The sequence below is a fragment of the Hippocampus comes genome, unplaced genomic scaffold (genome assembly GCF_001891065.2).
Source record: "Hippocampus comes isolate QL1 unplaced genomic scaffold, H_comes_QL1_v1.1 scaffold144, whole genome shotgun sequence".
NCBI classification, from domain to species: domain Eukaryota; kingdom Metazoa; phylum Chordata; class Actinopteri; order Syngnathiformes; family Syngnathidae; genus Hippocampus; species Hippocampus comes.
Genome location: NW_017805782.1, coordinates 257,026 through 274,075, shown reverse-complemented (window position 1 = coordinate 274,075; position 17,050 = coordinate 257,026). Strand labels below are relative to the sequence as shown.

General features: G+C 56.7%; 4 protein-coding genes across 5 annotated transcripts in view; 3 read left to right on the top strand and 1 right to left on the bottom strand.

Annotated features, from left to right (window-relative positions):
• Positions 1 to 775: 775 nt before the first annotated feature.
• On the bottom strand, positions 776 to 2,701 carry LOC109524885 (histidine triad nucleotide-binding protein 3-like). Its single transcript, XM_019885013.1, has 5 exons — positions 2,411 to 2,701; positions 2,228 to 2,345; positions 1,571 to 1,640; positions 1,368 to 1,494; positions 776 to 1,272 (listed from the first exon to the last, which is right to left on the bottom strand). The coding sequence occupies exons 1-5, from the start codon at positions 2,678 to 2,680 to the stop codon at positions 1,225 to 1,227; spliced, it is 633 nt and encodes a 210-aa protein (XP_019740572.1). The 5' UTR covers positions 2,681 to 2,701; the 3' UTR covers positions 776 to 1,224.
• Positions 2,702 to 3,659: 958 nt separating this feature from the next.
• Positions 3,660 to 5,866, top strand: psmb6 (proteasome 20S subunit beta 6). The gene is made up of 7 exons (XM_019885012.1): positions 3,660 to 3,803; positions 4,289 to 4,356; positions 4,447 to 4,512; positions 4,603 to 4,668; positions 5,057 to 5,186; positions 5,473 to 5,617; positions 5,697 to 5,866. Exons 1-7 carry the CDS (start codon positions 3,705 to 3,707, stop codon positions 5,822 to 5,824), a joined length of 702 nt encoding a protein of 233 aa, XP_019740571.1. The 5' UTR covers positions 3,660 to 3,704; the 3' UTR covers positions 5,825 to 5,866.
• Positions 5,867 to 6,935: 1,069 nt separating this feature from the next.
• On the top strand, positions 6,936 to 10,487 carry LOC109524883 (kunitz-type protease inhibitor 1-like). Of its 2 annotated transcripts, none has more exons than XM_019885011.1 (10): positions 6,936 to 7,405; positions 8,169 to 8,329; positions 8,583 to 8,721; positions 8,887 to 9,057; positions 9,128 to 9,169; positions 9,235 to 9,363; positions 9,436 to 9,486; positions 9,563 to 9,733; positions 9,829 to 9,897; positions 9,968 to 10,487. In XM_019885011.1, exons 1-10 carry the CDS (start codon positions 7,018 to 7,020, stop codon positions 10,186 to 10,188), a joined length of 1,542 nt encoding a protein of 513 aa, XP_019740570.1. In that variant the 5' UTR covers positions 6,936 to 7,017; the 3' UTR covers positions 10,189 to 10,487. The 2 variants fall into 2 exon arrangements, with proteins under 2 accessions (XP_019740570.1, XP_019740569.1); XM_019885010.1 differs by having other exon boundaries at positions 8,580 to 8,721.
• Positions 10,488 to 10,978: 491 nt separating this feature from the next.
• The window catches only part of LOC109524882 (pleckstrin homology domain-containing family G member 3-like), an 8,397-nt gene continuing 2,325 nt past the window's right edge, over positions 10,979 to 17,050 (top strand). Inside the window, 19 exon segments of the mRNA XM_019885008.1 lie at positions 10,979 to 11,109; positions 11,854 to 11,918; positions 11,982 to 12,131; positions 13,074 to 13,353; positions 13,454 to 13,554; positions 13,640 to 13,709; positions 13,786 to 13,832; positions 13,911 to 14,061; positions 14,308 to 14,439; positions 14,774 to 14,956; positions 15,063 to 15,155; positions 15,245 to 15,331; positions 15,414 to 15,441; positions 15,525 to 15,611; positions 15,711 to 15,743; positions 15,827 to 15,849; positions 16,239 to 16,367; positions 16,711 to 17,044; positions 17,047 to 17,050. The exon segment at positions 17,047 to 17,050 is cut by the window's right edge and continues 356 nt beyond it. Coding sequence (XP_019740567.1) covers positions 13,267 to 13,353; positions 13,454 to 13,554; positions 13,640 to 13,709; positions 13,786 to 13,832; positions 13,911 to 14,061; positions 14,308 to 14,439; positions 14,774 to 14,956; positions 15,063 to 15,155; positions 15,245 to 15,331; positions 15,414 to 15,441; positions 15,525 to 15,611; positions 15,711 to 15,743; positions 15,827 to 15,849; positions 16,239 to 16,367; positions 16,711 to 17,044; positions 17,047 to 17,050 — 1,589 coding nt within the window. The 5' untranslated portion in view covers positions 10,979 to 11,109; positions 11,854 to 11,918; positions 11,982 to 12,131; positions 13,074 to 13,266.

The following is a 17,050-nucleotide window of genomic DNA, read 5'->3' as shown; positions in this document are numbered from 1 at the left end:
GGAGCGCCGGGATGGTCTCGTCCACTAGGGAAGTTGCGGCCGTGTCAAGATCTTGCGCTCGGGTCTCCCGGGGTGCGGTCGCTTCCGCGTGGTCCGCCGTGGCCTTCTGGAGCGCGGAGTTTTCTGCACGCTCCGCGTCCTTCTGGTGTTCGGCGTCACTTTTGACCTGCTGAAGGGACGCCGTGAGACAGCCCATCTTCTGGACCGTCGCCACCTGCCCGGGTTCCACTTCCCGCTCCTCCTTTTCATCGCGCTTGGGTGTCGGCGGTCGCTCGGACCTCTGGTAGGGCGTTCGGTGTTTCTGTACGTTTCGGCGTTTCCTCAGCTTCTGTTTGCTGGGCATTTTGGGAGTCGGCTCGCCGCTGATCTGAGTGAGAAGATGCTCCTGTCGGCTGGCGTATTGTAGATGCGGCGTCCGCCTCCTCCGCTCCATGCACCCCAAATGACCGACGTGCTGTCATTCTTTGCAAAGCCCCAAGATGCGTTTGTCATCAGGGACATCAGAGCACCCTTACGCTTTTGCGTGCTGATGACGTCACGCCGAGGGCTCGTGACTAACGCGGCGGCGCCCGTTTTCTTTGTAACGCCGCTTAATGCGTTCGGAACTCGCATACTGTAGCGACCGTGATTGGGGCGGGCGAGTTGTGTCATTTCCTACGGTCCCGAGATGCCGCGAAGGCAACAGCAGGGTGGCTGTCGTTTATGTAAGTTGGGGGCTTCGTTGTTTTGAGTGGATAGCTCGACTTTACGAACGGCAAAAGGAGAGATGGAGTCCTTTAAATGCAGTTTTATTAAAAGGGGGGGGACGTCTGCACCGCAGTACGTTCGAGAACACAACTCTCGTCACTAAAGTCACTTCCTGCTTCTCTTACTTCAACAGCCAATCAGAACCGCTCAACATAAAAACATGTCTAAGCAATTATTCAACAACAGAATTTAGGTATTCTTAACATGAAATAATATGATGCTCGAACATAAAATGATCATTAATAATATAAGCTTACATTTACAGCCGATGGATTCCCCAAAAGTGCAGCTGTGGGCTGCCACCTGCTATATAACATCTAAAAAAAAAAAACCCAACATCCATTGAGCACACATTTATATAACAGTCGTGCCGTTCAAATGACTTTGCGAACTTGTCTTTTCCAGAAATCGTCCCCCGAATGGAGCTCAGCGCGACGTGTGCATTTCCATTTCAATGACACCAGAGGGGACAGAACGTCAGCGGATTCTGCCTCGCGTCCTGAGCCGAGTCAGCGCGTCGTCGACCTGCAAAGACGAGAGAGGCGCCGTGTGTAGTGGCGAGAGAGCGCCCCCCCCTCCCCGTTCGCTCGGTCCCCGAACTGCGGCGCTCGCTCGCTCACCGTGATGAACCAGTGGGACACCGAGCCGTATTTCCGCTGCGTTAGTTCGCTCATCTTGCTGGCCGGCGCCAGGGCGTGCAGGTGCAGGTGCGGCACGGAGCAAAACGGAGGCACGTGGAAGCCCAGCCTGAAGTGGGCCGCCCGCATTTTACAACATCATTTCCACTCCGTCGCGAGATTGCGACTTAACGAATGCGCTTTACCTGATGTCCTTCGGGTCACGCACTTTATTTTTCACCAACACGCCCCTTCCCATCTCGGCCATTCGCTCCACTAGTAACAAACCACATCACATTGCAGTCACAAAGCATCCCTCGTCCCCCCCCCGCGTATTTCTTCTGTTTTTCAGAATTTTTTTTCAAAATTGTTTCCCTCCCCCTAAAATGTTTTTCTTTTGTTTTTAGAAATGATTTTTTTCAGACATTTTCCCGAATAAGTTTTTGTTCTGAATATTTTTTTCGTTTTTAGAAAATTGAAATTGTTTTAAGGATTTTTTTTTTCTGCTATGGTGAGTATTAGTGTCATTTTGGGGGCGAATGAATTCCTAACAAAACGATTATCGAATAACACACAAAATGACTCTGAATAGCAGATAAAAAAAAAAACTAAAGCCAAAAATAAAGTACACGAAAAATAAAGTGCACTGTTATGTCCTGTTTTTTGAAGGGGCGAGGGGGGGCCTGGTAATGATGAATGATGGCTTTTCAACTAATTTTCACACGGTGAAATCGGAAACAAATGAGTTCGTCAAGGAACGATCGGAACGGAGTTAATGAAAGTAGCCCCGCTAACTCGAATCCTCGGTGGCCACTCCCAAATTGTTTTCGTGGAAAACCCAAGGCGGCTTTACGCCCACCGACCCATGGGAATGTGTTGCGCACGCAGATCGTCGCAGTTGCCAATGTACGTCCTGGGGATGACCAGGTAATGATGCTCAGCAGCCGGCTTGACGTCCCGGAAGCACACCAGCTCCTCGTCCTTCAAGACACAAAACCGAGTCGAGCGAACGCAGGCCAAGCCTCGAACGGAGAACGTCGTCTTACGCTCTGGAGGATTTCGGTGTCACTTTGGCCCTTGGCTATCTGGCAAAAGGGACACGAGTCGTCGTGGCTGGCCATTCGCGTCGCCTTCGGAAGATTCGGAGGAGCTCGGCGCCGGTGCGGCGTCCGCTCCCGAGACGAACAATCGATGACCGAGCAGGTCGGGGGAGGCTGCGTTCGCCGGCACCCGGAAATGGTCGACGCGTGGCCGAACCAAACCCTGAACTGGAACTCCCGAAACGAAACGCGCCGCCTTTCACCTGATGTTGTCATTTGCGCGTCATCGGCGACAATGTGCTCAACGGGAAGAAACGGCAAATGTCCCGGAAACACAGCGGCCCCGGATTCTGGGCGGGGGTACGGGATTAAACGACAGTCGCCGGGTGTAGCGCGGTGGGTGTCCCGGTTACACGTCTCTTTCTTCCTTGGATTGGGGAGAAACGCACGGTTCCGAACCTACGAAAAGGCGAGGGCTGGGGAAGTCCCTTGCAAACTTCAGGGCTGCAAATGTCCTGAAAGGACTGTTAATGATCGGGAAGGACATTTTACGACATTCAAAATGTGAACACAAATCTTCACTTCGTGGTTGGGACGCGACTCCCCCCGGCATCCAATGCCAACTTTGCCCACGCAAGTCGTTTTCTTGTTCAAGTTCCAAATAGATGAGAGATCACCCCAAAGTTGTTTGATCCAATTGAATTCAAATGTTTTATTGAGGGTAGAAACATGGAGCAAGTTCAATCCACTCGTTTCATCAGTAGCCATTCCAAGAGACCTTTTCACACCGTGGAGTCTTGTTTCTCCAGAAGAAGTCAAAAAGCATTTTACTGATATGACACATTTTCTGATTCACAAACAGATTGCTGCATCCGCAAGACGCGACAGTCCTTCCGCCTTTGTTCGCAACATGTTTTAAAGCAAGAGTTAATTAAACTCAGGTTAAACCTGGTTAGGCGTAACCTGAGACGCAAGACGCGACAGTCCTTCCGCCTTTGTTCGCAACTCAGGTTAAGCCTGGTTAGGCGTAACCTGAGATCGATTCATATTTGGATCCAAGTTCCCTGTAAATTTCATGTCCTCATTTGTCACTACGGTAATCGCTCGACGACGTCCCTTGTTGATGACGTCACTCAACACGATTGGCTAGAAGACAACATGATGATGCTGGTGGATTGTGGTTGGTTCGTTTTGCGGAAGAAGAAGAAGAAGAAGAAGCGGAGGAACTAAGATGGCGGCAACAGCGACTATGATGTGAAGAAGAAGAAGAAGAAGAAGAAGAAGAAGCGGAGGAAGTAAGATGGCGGCAACAGCGACCATGAAGCGCCGTTTCGATCCAAATGTTTTCTCACAAAATCAAGAAGTACCAGACTGGACCGGCAAAGAAGTCAGCACCGGGGTCAGTATCTGTCATAGCTGCCCACTGAATTCAAAAACGCGATTGCGTGCTCGTGGAGGAGGTTTCATAGTGCGCAGCGGTTGGATGAGACAGCAAATGTTGTGCTCAGAGCCCGATGGAGCGAAGAGCAAAACTCCTTTCGATCAACCTTTTCAACTCTTAGGATAGGTTGGGGCAGGGCTGTTTGTCGTTGGCGATTGTCTTGGTGCAAATCGTGACAATCCGAAACTTCCGAACAAAATTTTCAATCTGTTTTCATTTACACATTGGAACTTACAGATCTCCCCGGATCTGTTCGGTCCGTACGTTTTCGAAAACAACTCCCTTCTCCGAAACAAATGACTTGTCACACCATCCAAACTCAAGTAGGGACTTCAGAGTGAAAATGCAGTTGTACCCCTGTCTCTTTTGTGCTTCGTACTCTTACAGTTTTGTCGCTAAAAAGTTTGTGTTCTTCTCTTCCTGTCCCCTGACTTGTGTGGCAGACCACCATCATGGCGGTGGAGTATGACGGCGGGGTGGTCATCGGCGCCGACTCCCGTACCACCACCGGGTGACTATCTTCTTCATCTTGTTGTGTATTTTCAGTGTGCTCTGGCTCGCATCCAAAACCTCCAACCGTGTCATGCGTGTTGTCTATCAGGGCGTACATCGCCAACAGAGTGACGGACAAACTGACGCCCATCCACGATCGCATCTTCTGCTGCAGGTCAGTCGACGGGCGCTTTCCGTTCCGCGGCAAGGCTCCGCCCCTCCTTCTGGCCTTCACTTTCCTCTCATGTTCCTTCTTCCGTCGCAGATCCGGCTCAGCCGCCGACACGCAGGCCATCGCTGACGTGGTCACCTATCAGCTGGGTTTCCACAGGTGGGAATGGCCGTTGCTTGGTTCAGTGTTTAGCGCAAGGATGGCGGCCGAGCGCTTGCGCGTTGACCGACCGGAGAGCAAACGGGCGATCGGTTTAGCGAGGTCGCCAAGCCGAAGAGCCGAGCCGCCCGATTTTGACGCCACGTTTGGCCAAACGATTGCGAGCCAAACAGACACGGGCGCGGCCATCTTGTCTGTCACATTTTAAAATGCAACGTCGCCCTTGAATGGCACCGCGTATCGAGATCCGTATCCTATCGTCCCTTAGGAGAGCCGTGCGACAGGTTGGATGTCGCTGATGATTGGCCGGTTTTTTTGAAGTGAATTTGCTTGAAAAGGTTTTTTGTGTGTGTGTGTGTGTGTCCCTCCCGCCTGGTTCCGCCCCCAGCATCGAGCTGGACGAGCCGCCGTTGGTGGAGACGGCCGCCAATCTGTTCAAGGCCAGCTGCTACCGCTACAGAGAGGAGCTGACCGCCGGCATCCTGGTGGCCGGCTGGGACCGCAGGAAGGGCGGACAGGTAAGGTTGCAGGCGACCCGGCGGTACCTTTTCGGAAGTTAACCTCTGCCTTATTTGAAGTGACCATGGCGGCCGACCGTGTTTGTGTATTTTAATGTTGGTCTTTGTTGTGTTATTTGGAAAGCTCCCCCCCTGAGATGCGACATGCTTGTCAAAAGTTTGAGAACCACTAGATTAATCGATAAAATAATTGAGGGATAAATTGATGATTCAAAGTAAGGTCAGTTGCAGCCTTGGCCTCCCCCCCCACCCCTGACATCCGTGCGTGTGTTTGTGGGCACGTCAGGTGTACTGCGTCCCCATCGGCGGGATGCTGGTGAGGCAGCCCGTGTCGGTGGGCGGCAGCGGGAGCTCGTACATTTATGGCTTCATGGACTCCAACTACAAGGTGGGACTGAACAAAGAGCAATGTTTGGAGCTGACCACTGCAGGTAAAAAAAAAAAATACAACGAAAAATGGCAAACTCGGCAAGAGTGGCGGCACGCTAACGGGCTTTTTCCCGCCGTCAGCCTTGGCGCTGGCCATGGAGCGAGACGGCTCGAGCGGCGGCGTCATCCGTCTGGCCACCATCTCCGAGGAAGGCGTGGACAGACGCGTCATCCTGGGAAACCAGCTGCCCAAGTTCTCCACACACTGAACAAACGTCAACTTGCTCAATAAAACTTGGAACGTGCTCTCACGCTTGCTTTGTGTCCTGAAGGGAAAAACGCTCAAGAGGCTTTGCTGGTGACGCAGACGATTCGACATACAAACCGGTCTTTGACTGCGAGGCCGTTTTTGCTTTGCCTTGCGTGCGCTAACGCTGGCCCACGGCTAATTTGACTTGGAGATGGCTTTATTTGTCCCTCGACGCATTGTTGACCCCGATTTAAAAAAAAAAATGGGGGGGTTTCAGAGATTTTCATTTTTTCTTTTTAAAGTTGACCCATTTTAGATTGTGCAATTTGGATTTGACAGCTGTGATGTTGCTCGAGCTAACCCTCCATTTGGAAATGTGACTACCTCTTTACTATTGAGATGATAATGATGAAAAGCAAAGACAGATTTGGAATCAGTGAAAACAAAAAACCTTCAAGCTTTATGGGGGAAAAAAAAAGAACTTGGTTGACTCATCTAATTCGAGCTGGGAGGGGCAGACGGCGGCACTTGACTCGGCTGAAGTCCCAACAAACGCCACGGGCGTGCTGACGTCGTCGTCGCAACGTTTCGAACCCATCGACAAAGAAATGGTGCAGGAACACGTCCGGACCGACAATCGAACCAAGCACCCAGGCGTTGCAGTCTTTGACCAAAAATGACTTGCAGCTGAGCAAGTCGGCGGAGGAGAATTAATTGGGCGTCTCGCATGAGTGTCGTCTGCTGCCCCCTCGCGGCCAAGGCGCGCGTGCGCACAAGAAAGTCGATACGGTGCCGCGCGGAGAGACCGCGGCGGCGTTTTTCACCGCCTGGAAAGCGACTCGACTCGTCGGCGAAGGCGCCGTCGTCATCGGAGCGTCGGGTTTGCGTTCCGTGAGCGCGCTTCGTTGAAGATACCGAATTGTCCTCCGGCGACTGGCGACCAGTCTTTGTCTGTCCAAATGTTTTTTTCCAGACTCATGTCGACATTGGCCGATGGAAGCCGGCAACCGCCAACGTGAAGGGACGGAGGAAAAACAAGTCGCGGGTGCGGGTGAGTCACCTGCGTGACGTCGGCGAAACGGGCGGGGCCGGCGTCTGTTTTTTTTTTTTTTCCCACCCTTCCCTTCACGCTGCAGGTGCCAGAAGAAAGCGAGAAGAGCGGCGCCGCGCCTCGGCCGGCCTGGGACTGGAGTCAGACGCGACAAGCGCAACATGTGGGCCCGGCCTCCCTTCCGCTGCTTCTTGCTGTTGTTTGTGCTCGCGGCGCGCCCTCTCGGCGGCGCCCGCGCGGAGGACTCGGCCTGCGCGGGAAGTTTCCGCCCCGGCCAGGAAAACTTCGTGGTGGACTTGGAGGACGCCGTCAAGGAGGGCGCGGTTCTCGTGGCCGTCGTGCGCGCGGCCTCCATGGCCGAGTGTCGGGCCGCCTGCTGCGAGCTGCGGCGGTGCAACGTCGCGCAGGCCGACGCCAACTTGACCTGCGCGCTCTTCGACTGCGCGCCCAGAAACAAGTTCGCGTGCCGCTTCGTCCGCCGGCCCGGATACCGAAGCGTCATCAGGGACTCGGAGTACCGGAAGTACCTGCAAGGCCCGCAGGACGCAGGTGGGGTTGCGCGAGGCCGCGCTTTTCTCACGCCCGACGCGGGTGGGGGATGAACAAAAGGGCGGAAGTAACGCGTCGACGACGAGAATGCGCTTGCGCGATTGTCCTCGATGAACGTGTCGGGGTGTCGCCACACACCTGGCCCCATTTCACGGGCCTCGGCTTCAGGCCCCCCCAAAAAAAAATCTCTTTCCGGTGGCTGTTCACACCGACTACCATTTGGCAGTGTTGCCAACTTTCGGGCTGGAACCACACACACGTCACATTGCAATTTCTGGTCCACAATCGCGTTTTTGGGGTGGTGCAAAAGAAGGAGAGACAGAGAGAGAGAACAATAGCAAACATGGGGCGATTTAATGCAATGTAAAAATGGATTTATTGCCTCTGAGGCAACACTTGCAGTCCGTTGTTTAAACCAGAAGAGAGCAGCCGGCAGCCCATTTTCCCATGGACAATATAGATCACGCGTGACAACAAATTGGAGAAGAATGGAAGCTTTTTTTTGCAATCAATGTCAATCTTTGCATGTTTTTCCACACCAGAGCAAGCAAACGTTTTATTTCATGAAGCCCAGACTGCGGATGGGATGACAAGCACTAACTTCTCGGTGACAGAGCAGGTTGCGAGCATCCGCGGGGGTGCAGACATCTCGTCGGGGTCAACGTACAGAGGCCGATTGATGATTATTTAATTTTGGGGAGGGGTTGGGGCGTGAGGGGCAGCCCCGGCCCCGACCGCAGCCAATGAAGTCGTGCTTCCGCAGATGAGCCGGCGCCGCCCATCGCCATCGCAGGGCAGGATGTGGTGGTGCAGCCCGGCGCCACCGTCACGCTGGACGGCATCCAGAGTTTGGCGCTCGGCGACGCCCACGTCGTCCGCTACGACTGGACCCTGCAGAGCGGCGAGGCCGTCGTCGTCCTGGAGGTGAGGCCGCAAACCGGCACCAAAGACGGGCGGGCTTTGGTGCCGCTTTTCAGGAGCTCCAACCCAAGACTTTTTCGACGTATGCAAAAGGCCCATTTGGCTCATCCATTGGCTGAAATCTCGGCGAGTGTGTTGTGACCCATCAAGAGTCATTGAGCACAACGGAAGGCCACGCCTAAAGGCGTGGCTTTCACCTTTTGGGAGCGCGCGCAGGCGCAGACGATGTCATCGGCGCGGCGTCTCGTTGCAGGAGACGGAGCTGGCCGAGCAGGTGCGAGTGTCCAACCTGGCGGCGGGACGCTACCGCTTCCGCCTCACCGTCACCGACTCCAATGAGCGCTCGCACGCCGCCAGTGTGCAAGTGCTCGTCCTCAGCGCCGAGATGTCCGCCCGTGAGTAGCCGTCGGGAGTGAGCCGCACCATTCGGTTTGGGGGGGGCGGCGGGGGTCACCTTTGATTTCAACTAACCATTCGCAGCAGCCGCCGCCCCGTCACTCCCGTTTCGGGGTGCGTGTGCGAGAGCGAGACCAAACTTTGTGCTGCGCCTTGTGTTGGAGGTTACTGCTTGGCGGAGGCCAAGGTGGGACCGTGCCGCGCCGCTTTTCCTCGCTGGCGCTACGACGCCGTCGAGCAGCGATGTCAAGCCTTCGTCTTCGGAGGATGCAAAGGGAACCTGAACAATTTCCTGTCCCGCGACGACTGCGTCAAGGCCTGCGGCGGAGTCGCAGGTAAGAGCCGCGCACGCTCGCGCGCGCTCACGCGTGCACGCGCTAAGGTGTTGTGCTTGCTCCTCGGCAGTGACGTCTTCAGAACTGCAGCGCATCGCTCTGCCCGCTGGCGGTCAGTCACACAATGCTCCTCTTCGCGTCACCCGGACGCCCCGTTGAGTGTGCGCGTGTGTTCAGAGGTGTGCGGCTCCGCGTGTGTTCCCGGCCAACTGAGTTGCGGCGACCTCTGCTGCCTGGACGCCACTTTGGAGTGTGACGGGGTCACGCAATGCGGTGACGCCGCCGACGAGAAGCACTGCGGCCAACGTAATGCGCGCACGCACATACATGCAAGTAGCCAGTGATCCGGTTGCTCGAGTTCCTCTTTTTCTTCTTCAGTCAATGAGACGTTCACGCGGCTTCTGGAGATCGACGTCAACCAAAGAAAAGGTGAGACCGCCCCCTTGTGTGACCGTTTGTGTGTGTGTGTTAGTGTGCCGCTAATAAGCCACGGGCCCGCCACCAGCGCGCTGCACGGAGCCGCCCCAAACGGGTCCGTGCCGCGCCAGCCTCACGCGCTGGTACTACAACCCGCTCAACACACGCTGCCAGCGCTTCACCTACGGCGGTTGCCACGGAAACGACAACAACTTTGCCCAGGAGACCCAGTGCGACGCCTCCTGTCACGGTGTAACAGGTACGCCAGCCCCCCCGCCCGTGCACACGCGCAGGCAGGCAGTCGGGTAGCCCGGCAGGCAGGCACGATGCTGATGATGTCAACTCCCATTGCAGAGCGCGACGTGTTCGCCAGAGGAACATTTGAACGCTTCGAGGACAAGGAAGAGGAAGGAAGCAATTCAGGTGAGCGGGAAGCTAACGGGGACCGCGGGACGCGAGCGCGCGCGCTGACCCGGCTGCGCTGCGTCGGCAGGTTCCGTGGCGCTGGCGGTGATCCTGTCGGTGGCCGTGTTGACCTTGCTGGCCGTCCTGGCCTACTGCTTCCTGAAGAAGCGCAAGGAACGCTCGGGTGGCCGCGCGGATGCGGGCGCCGCCCACCGGCCGGCGTCGGAGCAGGACACGCTCGTCTATAACAGTACCACCGAACCGTTAGAACACCCGCGGCTACAGCTGGCCCACATGGACGCGTCCTGATCAAAGGTCCGTGCCGATTTCCTTCCGGGTTGAGATGCTCGTGGAAGGAAGGAGCCCGTGGCGACGATGAGGAACGACGTCATGTAAATAGCCACGCGTGGCTTTGGCCGCAGATGCTCCGCTCGTCGCGGCACAGCGCAAGCGCTTTTTCGAGAAAGGCGCTCAACTGAATAGAATTTCAAGAAACGCACTGCTTCCAGTCAAGTGAATGTCTTCCTTTATTACTAAGCGGAGCGAAAGAAATGAAAGGTCAGCCTGCCACTTCAGCACCACTTTCAATAAAGAAACTTCCAAGTCGAGACGTGGTCTGATGGTTTGTTCAGCCACCGTGGAAAACTACAACACAATACACACATACGCGCGCGCTCGTGTGTGTCTGTCTGTATTGATTATTACTGGGCATAGAAGAGGATGGATAAGGATGAAAATAAAGAGAAAATGGTCGAAACTAGTGATTGATCACAATCATCATTGGACGTGGATGGCATCTGATTTTATTTCAGACCGGACCACGCAATGGTTCCCAGTGCGCTCCGCTGCGAGGGCTCCCTCTCGCGGTAGATGACAGAATAACAATTAACTCGGCTGCACTGTCTTGGCGCACACACACGCGCGTATGTGCAGCCATCTTGGTGAGGTCAAACCCGGCTCGACTGTTGCTGGAGCTGGGAATGTCTTCTTGTTCTTTGGTTGTGGCGAAGTCTGTTCCTCTTGTTGCAAGCCTGCTGCACTGCCCTCTAACGACAAGGATGTGAAATAGCCCTGCTTGTGTACCGCAAGGATTTTTTTTTTTTTTTAAAGTGCGCATGCGCAAGCATAGGGGCGGCGCCACCCCTTGAAGTCCTTCGACGTGAACAAATCTAAGCCGGGCAATTTGGGGCGACTTCGCCGACTTGAGCTTCCTTTGTAACCTCCGCCAAGGTGAGTCTTAAACCCACAGTTCGTCTCCAAAGTGAGCGTAATAACACAAATCTCAATAACGAGGTAAATGTGCCAAAAGTAATTGTCGTTGTCGACGAAGTTTGCTGTCAGTCAACACGGAAGTCAGGAAGTGTTGAGCTCGTGTCATTTTGCTTCCTCTCGTCAGAAGTTCAAGTTGCAACTTGTCACGCAAAAGTTTCCACAAGGTGTGGCCCCACGCACTCGAAGAAGAAAAAGAGGCGCGTTTTGGAACATGTCTGACAGTGAAAATGTCCCAATTGGGCCTTCCTTTGTAAAAAACGGTGCCTGATGACGTCGGCATTGGTGGTTCGTCAGTCGACTTGATGACGAGTGAGAAAGTTCATCCGTGTGCCGCGACTTCCATGGAAACACAGACGGTACTCCCATGAACCATGGCAACCGCATCCGGCCGACCGCTGGGCGGCCTCAAAGTTCCCAACCGCTTGGGTGCCTTCTCAACACATTTCATGGCATTCAAATGATGGTTGCGCTGTCATCGGCGGCGGCGTCGTCGTGTTTGCTGTTGTGGTTGTGGAATGACGGGCAGGCGGGTGGGTGGCGGCGAAGGTTTTGAGACAATGCACAATGGATGCCTCTGTGTGTGCGTGTGTGTGGGTGGGGGGGGGCAAAATCAACTTTGTGGCTGAATGGCAATTTTTTTTGGAGGGGGCAGGTGGAATTTCCAAGGAGGTCCAGTCAGATGCCTTTCTGTCACTCTTGCAGTGTCTGCATGGCCACCTGCTGACGATGCTTCCACGCGCACACGCCGACTTGCGTCGATGTTGAAGGTGAGTTTCAAACGCTCCACGCACAACCAGAGAAACTTTTGCAAGTGATTGCTCGGTGTCCAGGTGGCGGCAAAGGGCGGATCAAAGCGGATTAGCCAGGAAGCGGCCGGGGGGCAGGTGGCGTCCCGAGACGCGCGCCGTCCAATTGGATCAGCGTCGGGCTGCCGCTTAGTCTTGGTCTGCTTCCCGCTCGTCTCTCCGACCGCCCTCCAGGTAAGAAAAGCGACGAATGTTGCCGTCCCGCTCATTTTCCTCACTCCTGATGTGCGCGTGTGACACGCGTGTGCGCCATATGTCGTTCCCGCCTGCACCCGCATCGCGTCTGGAGCTCGACGGGTGCTCCATGGTGACGTTTGGCCGTCACTCGCTCGACATTGGGTGGGGCAGACTCTTCATCGCCACGGAAACCCGCCGACGCTTTAAGGAGCTTACATCTCACCGAGCTCCTTTATGTCCGCGCTCGCCAGCGGCGTGGAGTCCAACCTGCTCACAAATGACATACGCGTGTGTTAAAAAAAAAAAATGTATGCGCGGTTTGGCATGTAGAACGTTTTGCTTTGAGTGAAAAAGATCCTGTCTATCCGTCTGAACCGTCATAGAAACTCTTTTGATTCTGCTGGAGGACAACGACGCATGAGCACGAAGAAATCAAAACTGTCCACTCCACACGCACCAAAATTCGCAGGCCAATTTAGGCAAACTCTGGCGTCCCTCAAAACAACAGGCGTTTTTTTTTTTTGTTTGTTTTTTGCTCATTGTCAGCCGTGGAGCAACATGGTAGCGGGCTCTCGGTTCACCTTTCTTGCCAGTTGCGAGGGGCGAGGATGTGTTTGGTGGGACGATTCGCGTTTCGGGTGCGAGTGTCACTTCAGGTTGCCGAGGTTTTTTTCAGAGCTACGCTCTCGCAACATTGGAAGGGAGGGCGTTTTTGGGCTGCTGGCTTCCGGAAGAAGAGCAAAGCGCCGGGCCGTTGGGGAAAAAGTCAACTTTCCAAATTTCGGAAGGGACGATGCCGTGAGAAAAATGCTGGCGTGACGATGCCCGTATTCGGACCGCGGGTCAACATTTGAAGACAGCCCCCCTCGGCTCTCGCGTGCCAGTAACCTCCCCCGCGCATATCACGATGTCGTCTTCCTGTCAATCATCTTCCCGCAGAGTTGCGCACATCCCGCGGGGGCCCCAGTGAGCCTCCTCTCTCGTACCGTTCCGCCCCTTCGCCTCGCCTTCCCCGGGGTCCGGACGATCTCGGGCCGCGCGCCGGCCGGACGCGAGCCTCGAGAAGGGCGGAGCCGATCCATGTGACTGCAAGGGGCGGAGCCAGCGGACGCCGCGCCACCCCACCGCCATCATGGCGCTGACCTACCTGGACCGCGTGGTCTCGGAGATCATCGAGACGGAGAGGATGTACGTGAGAGACTTGCGGATGATCGTGGAGGTGAGAGACACCGGTGTGATATGGGGGAGGAGGGGCCGGGGGGGCGGTCAGGTTTCAAAGGCGTTTCCCCACAACGCGCGCGTGTGTGCCGCTCGGCTAGGACTACCTGGCGCACATTATCGACCAGGCGGAACTGAGCATCCGCCCGGAGCAGGTCTGCTTCCTCTTCGGGAACATCGAGGACATTTACGAGTTCAACAGGTGAGCGGCCAACCGAGTCGTCGCCGCCGGCGGCCGTTGTGTCATCCTGCCGCGCTGGAACGTGTTTGTCGTTGCGCTCGGGCAGCGAGCTGCTTCAGGATCTGGACCTGTGCCGGCGCGACGCCGTGGAGGTGGCCAGGTGCTTCGTGCTCAAGGTGAGGAGCGCTCGTCGCGCCTTTCCTTCCGCCCCGCGCGGGCCACTGACCCCACGCGTGGCGCATTTGCTTTCAGAGCGCCTACTTTGACATCTACACGCAGTACTGCACCAACTACCCAAAGTAAGGCCGCCGTCCGCGCCTCAGCCCGACCTCACCCCCCCCCCGCGCGTCTGCCGCTGACCGGAGCGCTCCTTGCAGCTCGGTGGCGGCCCTGACGGACTGCATGCAGGACAAAAGTCTGGCCGTCTTCTTCCGCGAGCGCCAGACCGCTTTGAAGCGGCCGCTGCCTTTGGGGTCCTACCTGCTCAAACCCGTCCAGCGGATCCTCAAGTACCACCTGCTGCTGCAGGTGAGCGCACGCGTGCCAAATACTCACTGAGGACGAGGACGATGTCCCGGACGGCCCCCCACCCCCCAAAACGCAGGCGTCCGCACGGCCTCCAGGACGCCCGAGTCTTTTCCCGCCCGGCATTTTGTTCCCTTCCAGAAGCCGCCTCCCCACCCGCTGCCATTTTGTCACAAACACGACACAGCGTCAACAGTTTTGCTTGCTTGTCTGTTTGTTTGTTTGTTTGTTTTTGGGGGGCGGGGGTAGGAAATCGCCAAGCACTTTGACCCCGAGGAGGAAGGCTACGAGGTGGTGGAGGAGGCCATCGTCACCATGACGGGGGTGGCCTGGTACATCAACGACATGAAGCGCAAACACGAGCACGCCGTTCTGTTGCAGGTTGCCTTTTCACGCCTTCGCCGCCGCGCGTCTTCTCTTCGGCGCTGTCACGTTGACCGCAAACGCACAAAGCATCGCGCGACGCCTTCATAACTCGTCGGCGGAGCAAACGCGGCTTCTCTGCGGCGCCGAGCGTGCGGGAGGTGCGCGGTTTGGCTCCCTCTGGTGGCACGGGTTTCGCTTCGACCGTTGGCCCCGAGAAGACGCCTTCGGAAGGAAGGCTTCGGTTCTCGCCTCCGGCCTCCCGTTACTTTTGTAGCGCCGACTCCCGCGACGGAGGCTTTGCGCCGGCGCCCGCGCGGAAGGAGCCGCCGTAACGCCGGCGCTCTCGCAGGAGGTGCAGTCGCTGCTGCTGAACTGGAAAGGTCCGGACCTGACCACGTACGGCGAGCTGGTTCTGGAGGGAACCTTCAAGGTCCGCCGGGCCAAAGCCGAGCGGACGCTCTTCCTGCTGGAGCGCGTGCTGCTCATCACCAAGCGGCGCGGCGAGCACTACGTCTACAAGTCGCACATCTCGGTGAGACGCGCTTGTGATGTGGAATGTTCAAGGGCGGTCGACGGAGGTCGCGTGCGAGGCCGCGCCCCCGCTTGAATCCGCCTCGTCGTTGTCGTTGTGGTGTCAGTGCTCGGCGTTGATGCTGATCGAGAGCACCAAAGACAGCTTGAGCTTCAGCGTGACGCACTACAAACAACCCAAGCAGCCGCACACCATGCAGGTCGGGGGGCCCGCCGTAAAAGGGGGTGGGGGGTGTGGGGGGGGTTGGCTCGCCTGCATCACGTGACCACCTGACACCCGGTTTCCTAGGCCAAGTCTGTGGAAGAGAAGAAGACGTGGGCCCAGCACATCAAGCGCATCATTCTGGAAAACCACCACGATATCATCCCGCAGAAGGTCGGTGCCGCCTCGTCCCGTGTTTTGTGTCGATGACGTGAAAGCGGAATGTCGACCGACTTGTCCCGTTGTCCCGTTGCAGGCCAAAGACACGCTCTTGAGTTCCAGATGTGAGTTGGGCTGGGAACAGGTCTTGGGTGCGCGAGGGTCGCACGTGGAGCTAACGTGGCGCATGTGCCCCCCCACCCCGTAGATCCCCACCGACATCGCTACTGCCCCGACAGGCTGAAGAAAGTTCCATCCTGTTCGGCAGACGATTTTCCGCACCCGCGCCCGCAAGGTGAAGGCCGCACACGCCGCGGTGGAGGGGATGGGCGCGCAGATGACTTTGAGCAATTCTCGGCGCCCGCGGGACTCGATGCGGATGTTTCTGTTTCAGAGGTCAACGAGGGCGTCGACCTCAAGTGCCAAGGTAAAGCCTTTACTTGTTTAGTCATTGGAGATTGATCTTATGGGTCGTCGTCATCATCTTCATTGTCGTCATCTTGTTTGCAGGACAAGCGGGCGTGGCCTCCAAGGTAACAAGCACACGAATCGCTCTCGGAGACGACAGAAAAAAGGTCAAATTGGAATTGTTGGGGAGACGCGAGTCATCCACAGCAGAATGAAACTCGACGGCGAGTGGCTCAGCGATGGCTGGGCTCAATAGCGAACTTGACTGCTTTGGGACAGACCGTGGTGTAGGGGGGGAAAAAAAAAAAAAAAAAAAAAAAAAAGCGATGTGATGCGATGTGCTTGTCACGAATGTTCCGTGTTGTGACTGCATCACAGCCATGACTTGACTCGCCCGAGACTTGGGATCCACCTCTGCCGATTTGTTAGGGTAGCGCTCGACGGATGGTGACGCTGACACCTTTGCGTGGCGGCGGCGGCGGCGGCCAATGAACTAACGTGTGAGTTGTTCAAGGAGACGGAGAGAAGCGGCGCTTCCCTCAACAATTCCAAGGACGAACGCGGCCTCGGGGAAGACGACGACGACGAGGAGGAGGAGGAGGCGGCGGCGGCGGCGGCGGGACACGTGGGAGCCTGCGAGCAGGTCGGTTGGAGTCCGCCTTTGCACGAGCGGGAGCGAGTCGCAAGCCTTCGCCTTGGGTTTCGAGTGCGGTCCGAATGACTGCGGCGAAACCCGAGCGCGTCACTCCGGGCGCAAAAACGAAAACAAAAGACATGCCAAAGGGGGGGCGTCGGAGCCCAGGTGGAGCCGCTCCCGTTTCAGCCGAGGAAGGTCCGCCGGGTCCCAAAGCGGGCGACTCCACGCCGACTGGGGTCAATGGGTGTGACCGCAGTCACCCCGCCTCTGGTGTCATCCCACCCGCTTCTCCTCTCGTCGCACGCGTCAAGCAACGCCGTCCTTACCGGCATCTGCACCGTCTTTGCAGATGTCCACGGAAGAAGCGGCGTCGGCTTCCCTCCTCCCCGCCGAGTCGGGCCCGTCGTCTGAGCCGAGCGCCTCGGAGGACCCCCGACCCGCCCTCCGCCACGTGCGCACAGAGGACCCGCCGCCCGGCACTCCCGAGTCGCGGTCCAAACCCGGAAGCAGCGGCGAGTCCTCCGAAGACGAGGACGGCGAGAAGGAAGCGGACGGAAACGGCAGCATCCTCCCTTCGTCCGTGTTGGACAAAGCGGGCGCCATCGCGCAGCACTTCGGCAGCGTGAAGCGAGGCGCCGCGGCCCCGGACGACGCCCGCTCCCCGGGGGCTTCGCCGCGTTTGCTGGTCG

Excerpts from the sequence above, each read along its gene's own strand:
- LOC109524885 (XM_019885013.1), bottom strand. The coding sequence starts at position 2,680 with ATGACAACATCAGGTGAAAGGCGGCGCGTTTCGTTTCGGGAGTTCCAG. Across the intron at positions 1,495-1,570 it reads CGTGACCCGAAGGACATCAG|GCTGGGCTTCCACGTGCCTC; the intron begins GTAAAGCGCATT and ends GGCCCACTTCAG. Across the intron at positions 1,273-1,367 it reads TGTCCCACTGGTTCATCACG|GTCGACGACGCGCTGACTCG; the intron begins GTGAGCGAGCGA and ends TCGTCTTTGCAG.
- psmb6 (XM_019885012.1), top strand. The coding sequence starts at position 3,705 with ATGGCGGCAACAGCGACCATGAAGCGCCGTTTCGATCCAAATGTTTTC. Across the intron at positions 4,669-5,056 it reads TATCAGCTGGGTTTCCACAG|CATCGAGCTGGACGAGCCGC; the intron begins GTGGGAATGGCC and ends TTCCGCCCCCAG. Across the intron at positions 5,618-5,696 it reads TTTGGAGCTGACCACTGCAG|CCTTGGCGCTGGCCATGGAG; the intron begins GTAAAAAAAAAA and ends TCCCGCCGTCAG.
- LOC109524883 (XM_019885010.1), top strand. The coding sequence starts at position 7,018 with ATGTGGGCCCGGCCTCCCTTCCGCTGCTTCTTGCTGTTGTTTGTGCTC. Across the intron at positions 8,330-8,579 it reads AGGCCGTCGTCGTCCTGGAG|GAGACGGAGCTGGCCGAGCA; the intron begins GTGAGGCCGCAA and ends GTCTCGTTGCAG. Across the intron at positions 9,898-9,967 it reads AGAGGAAGGAAGCAATTCAG|GTTCCGTGGCGCTGGCGGTG; the intron begins GTGAGCGGGAAG and ends CTGCGTCGGCAG.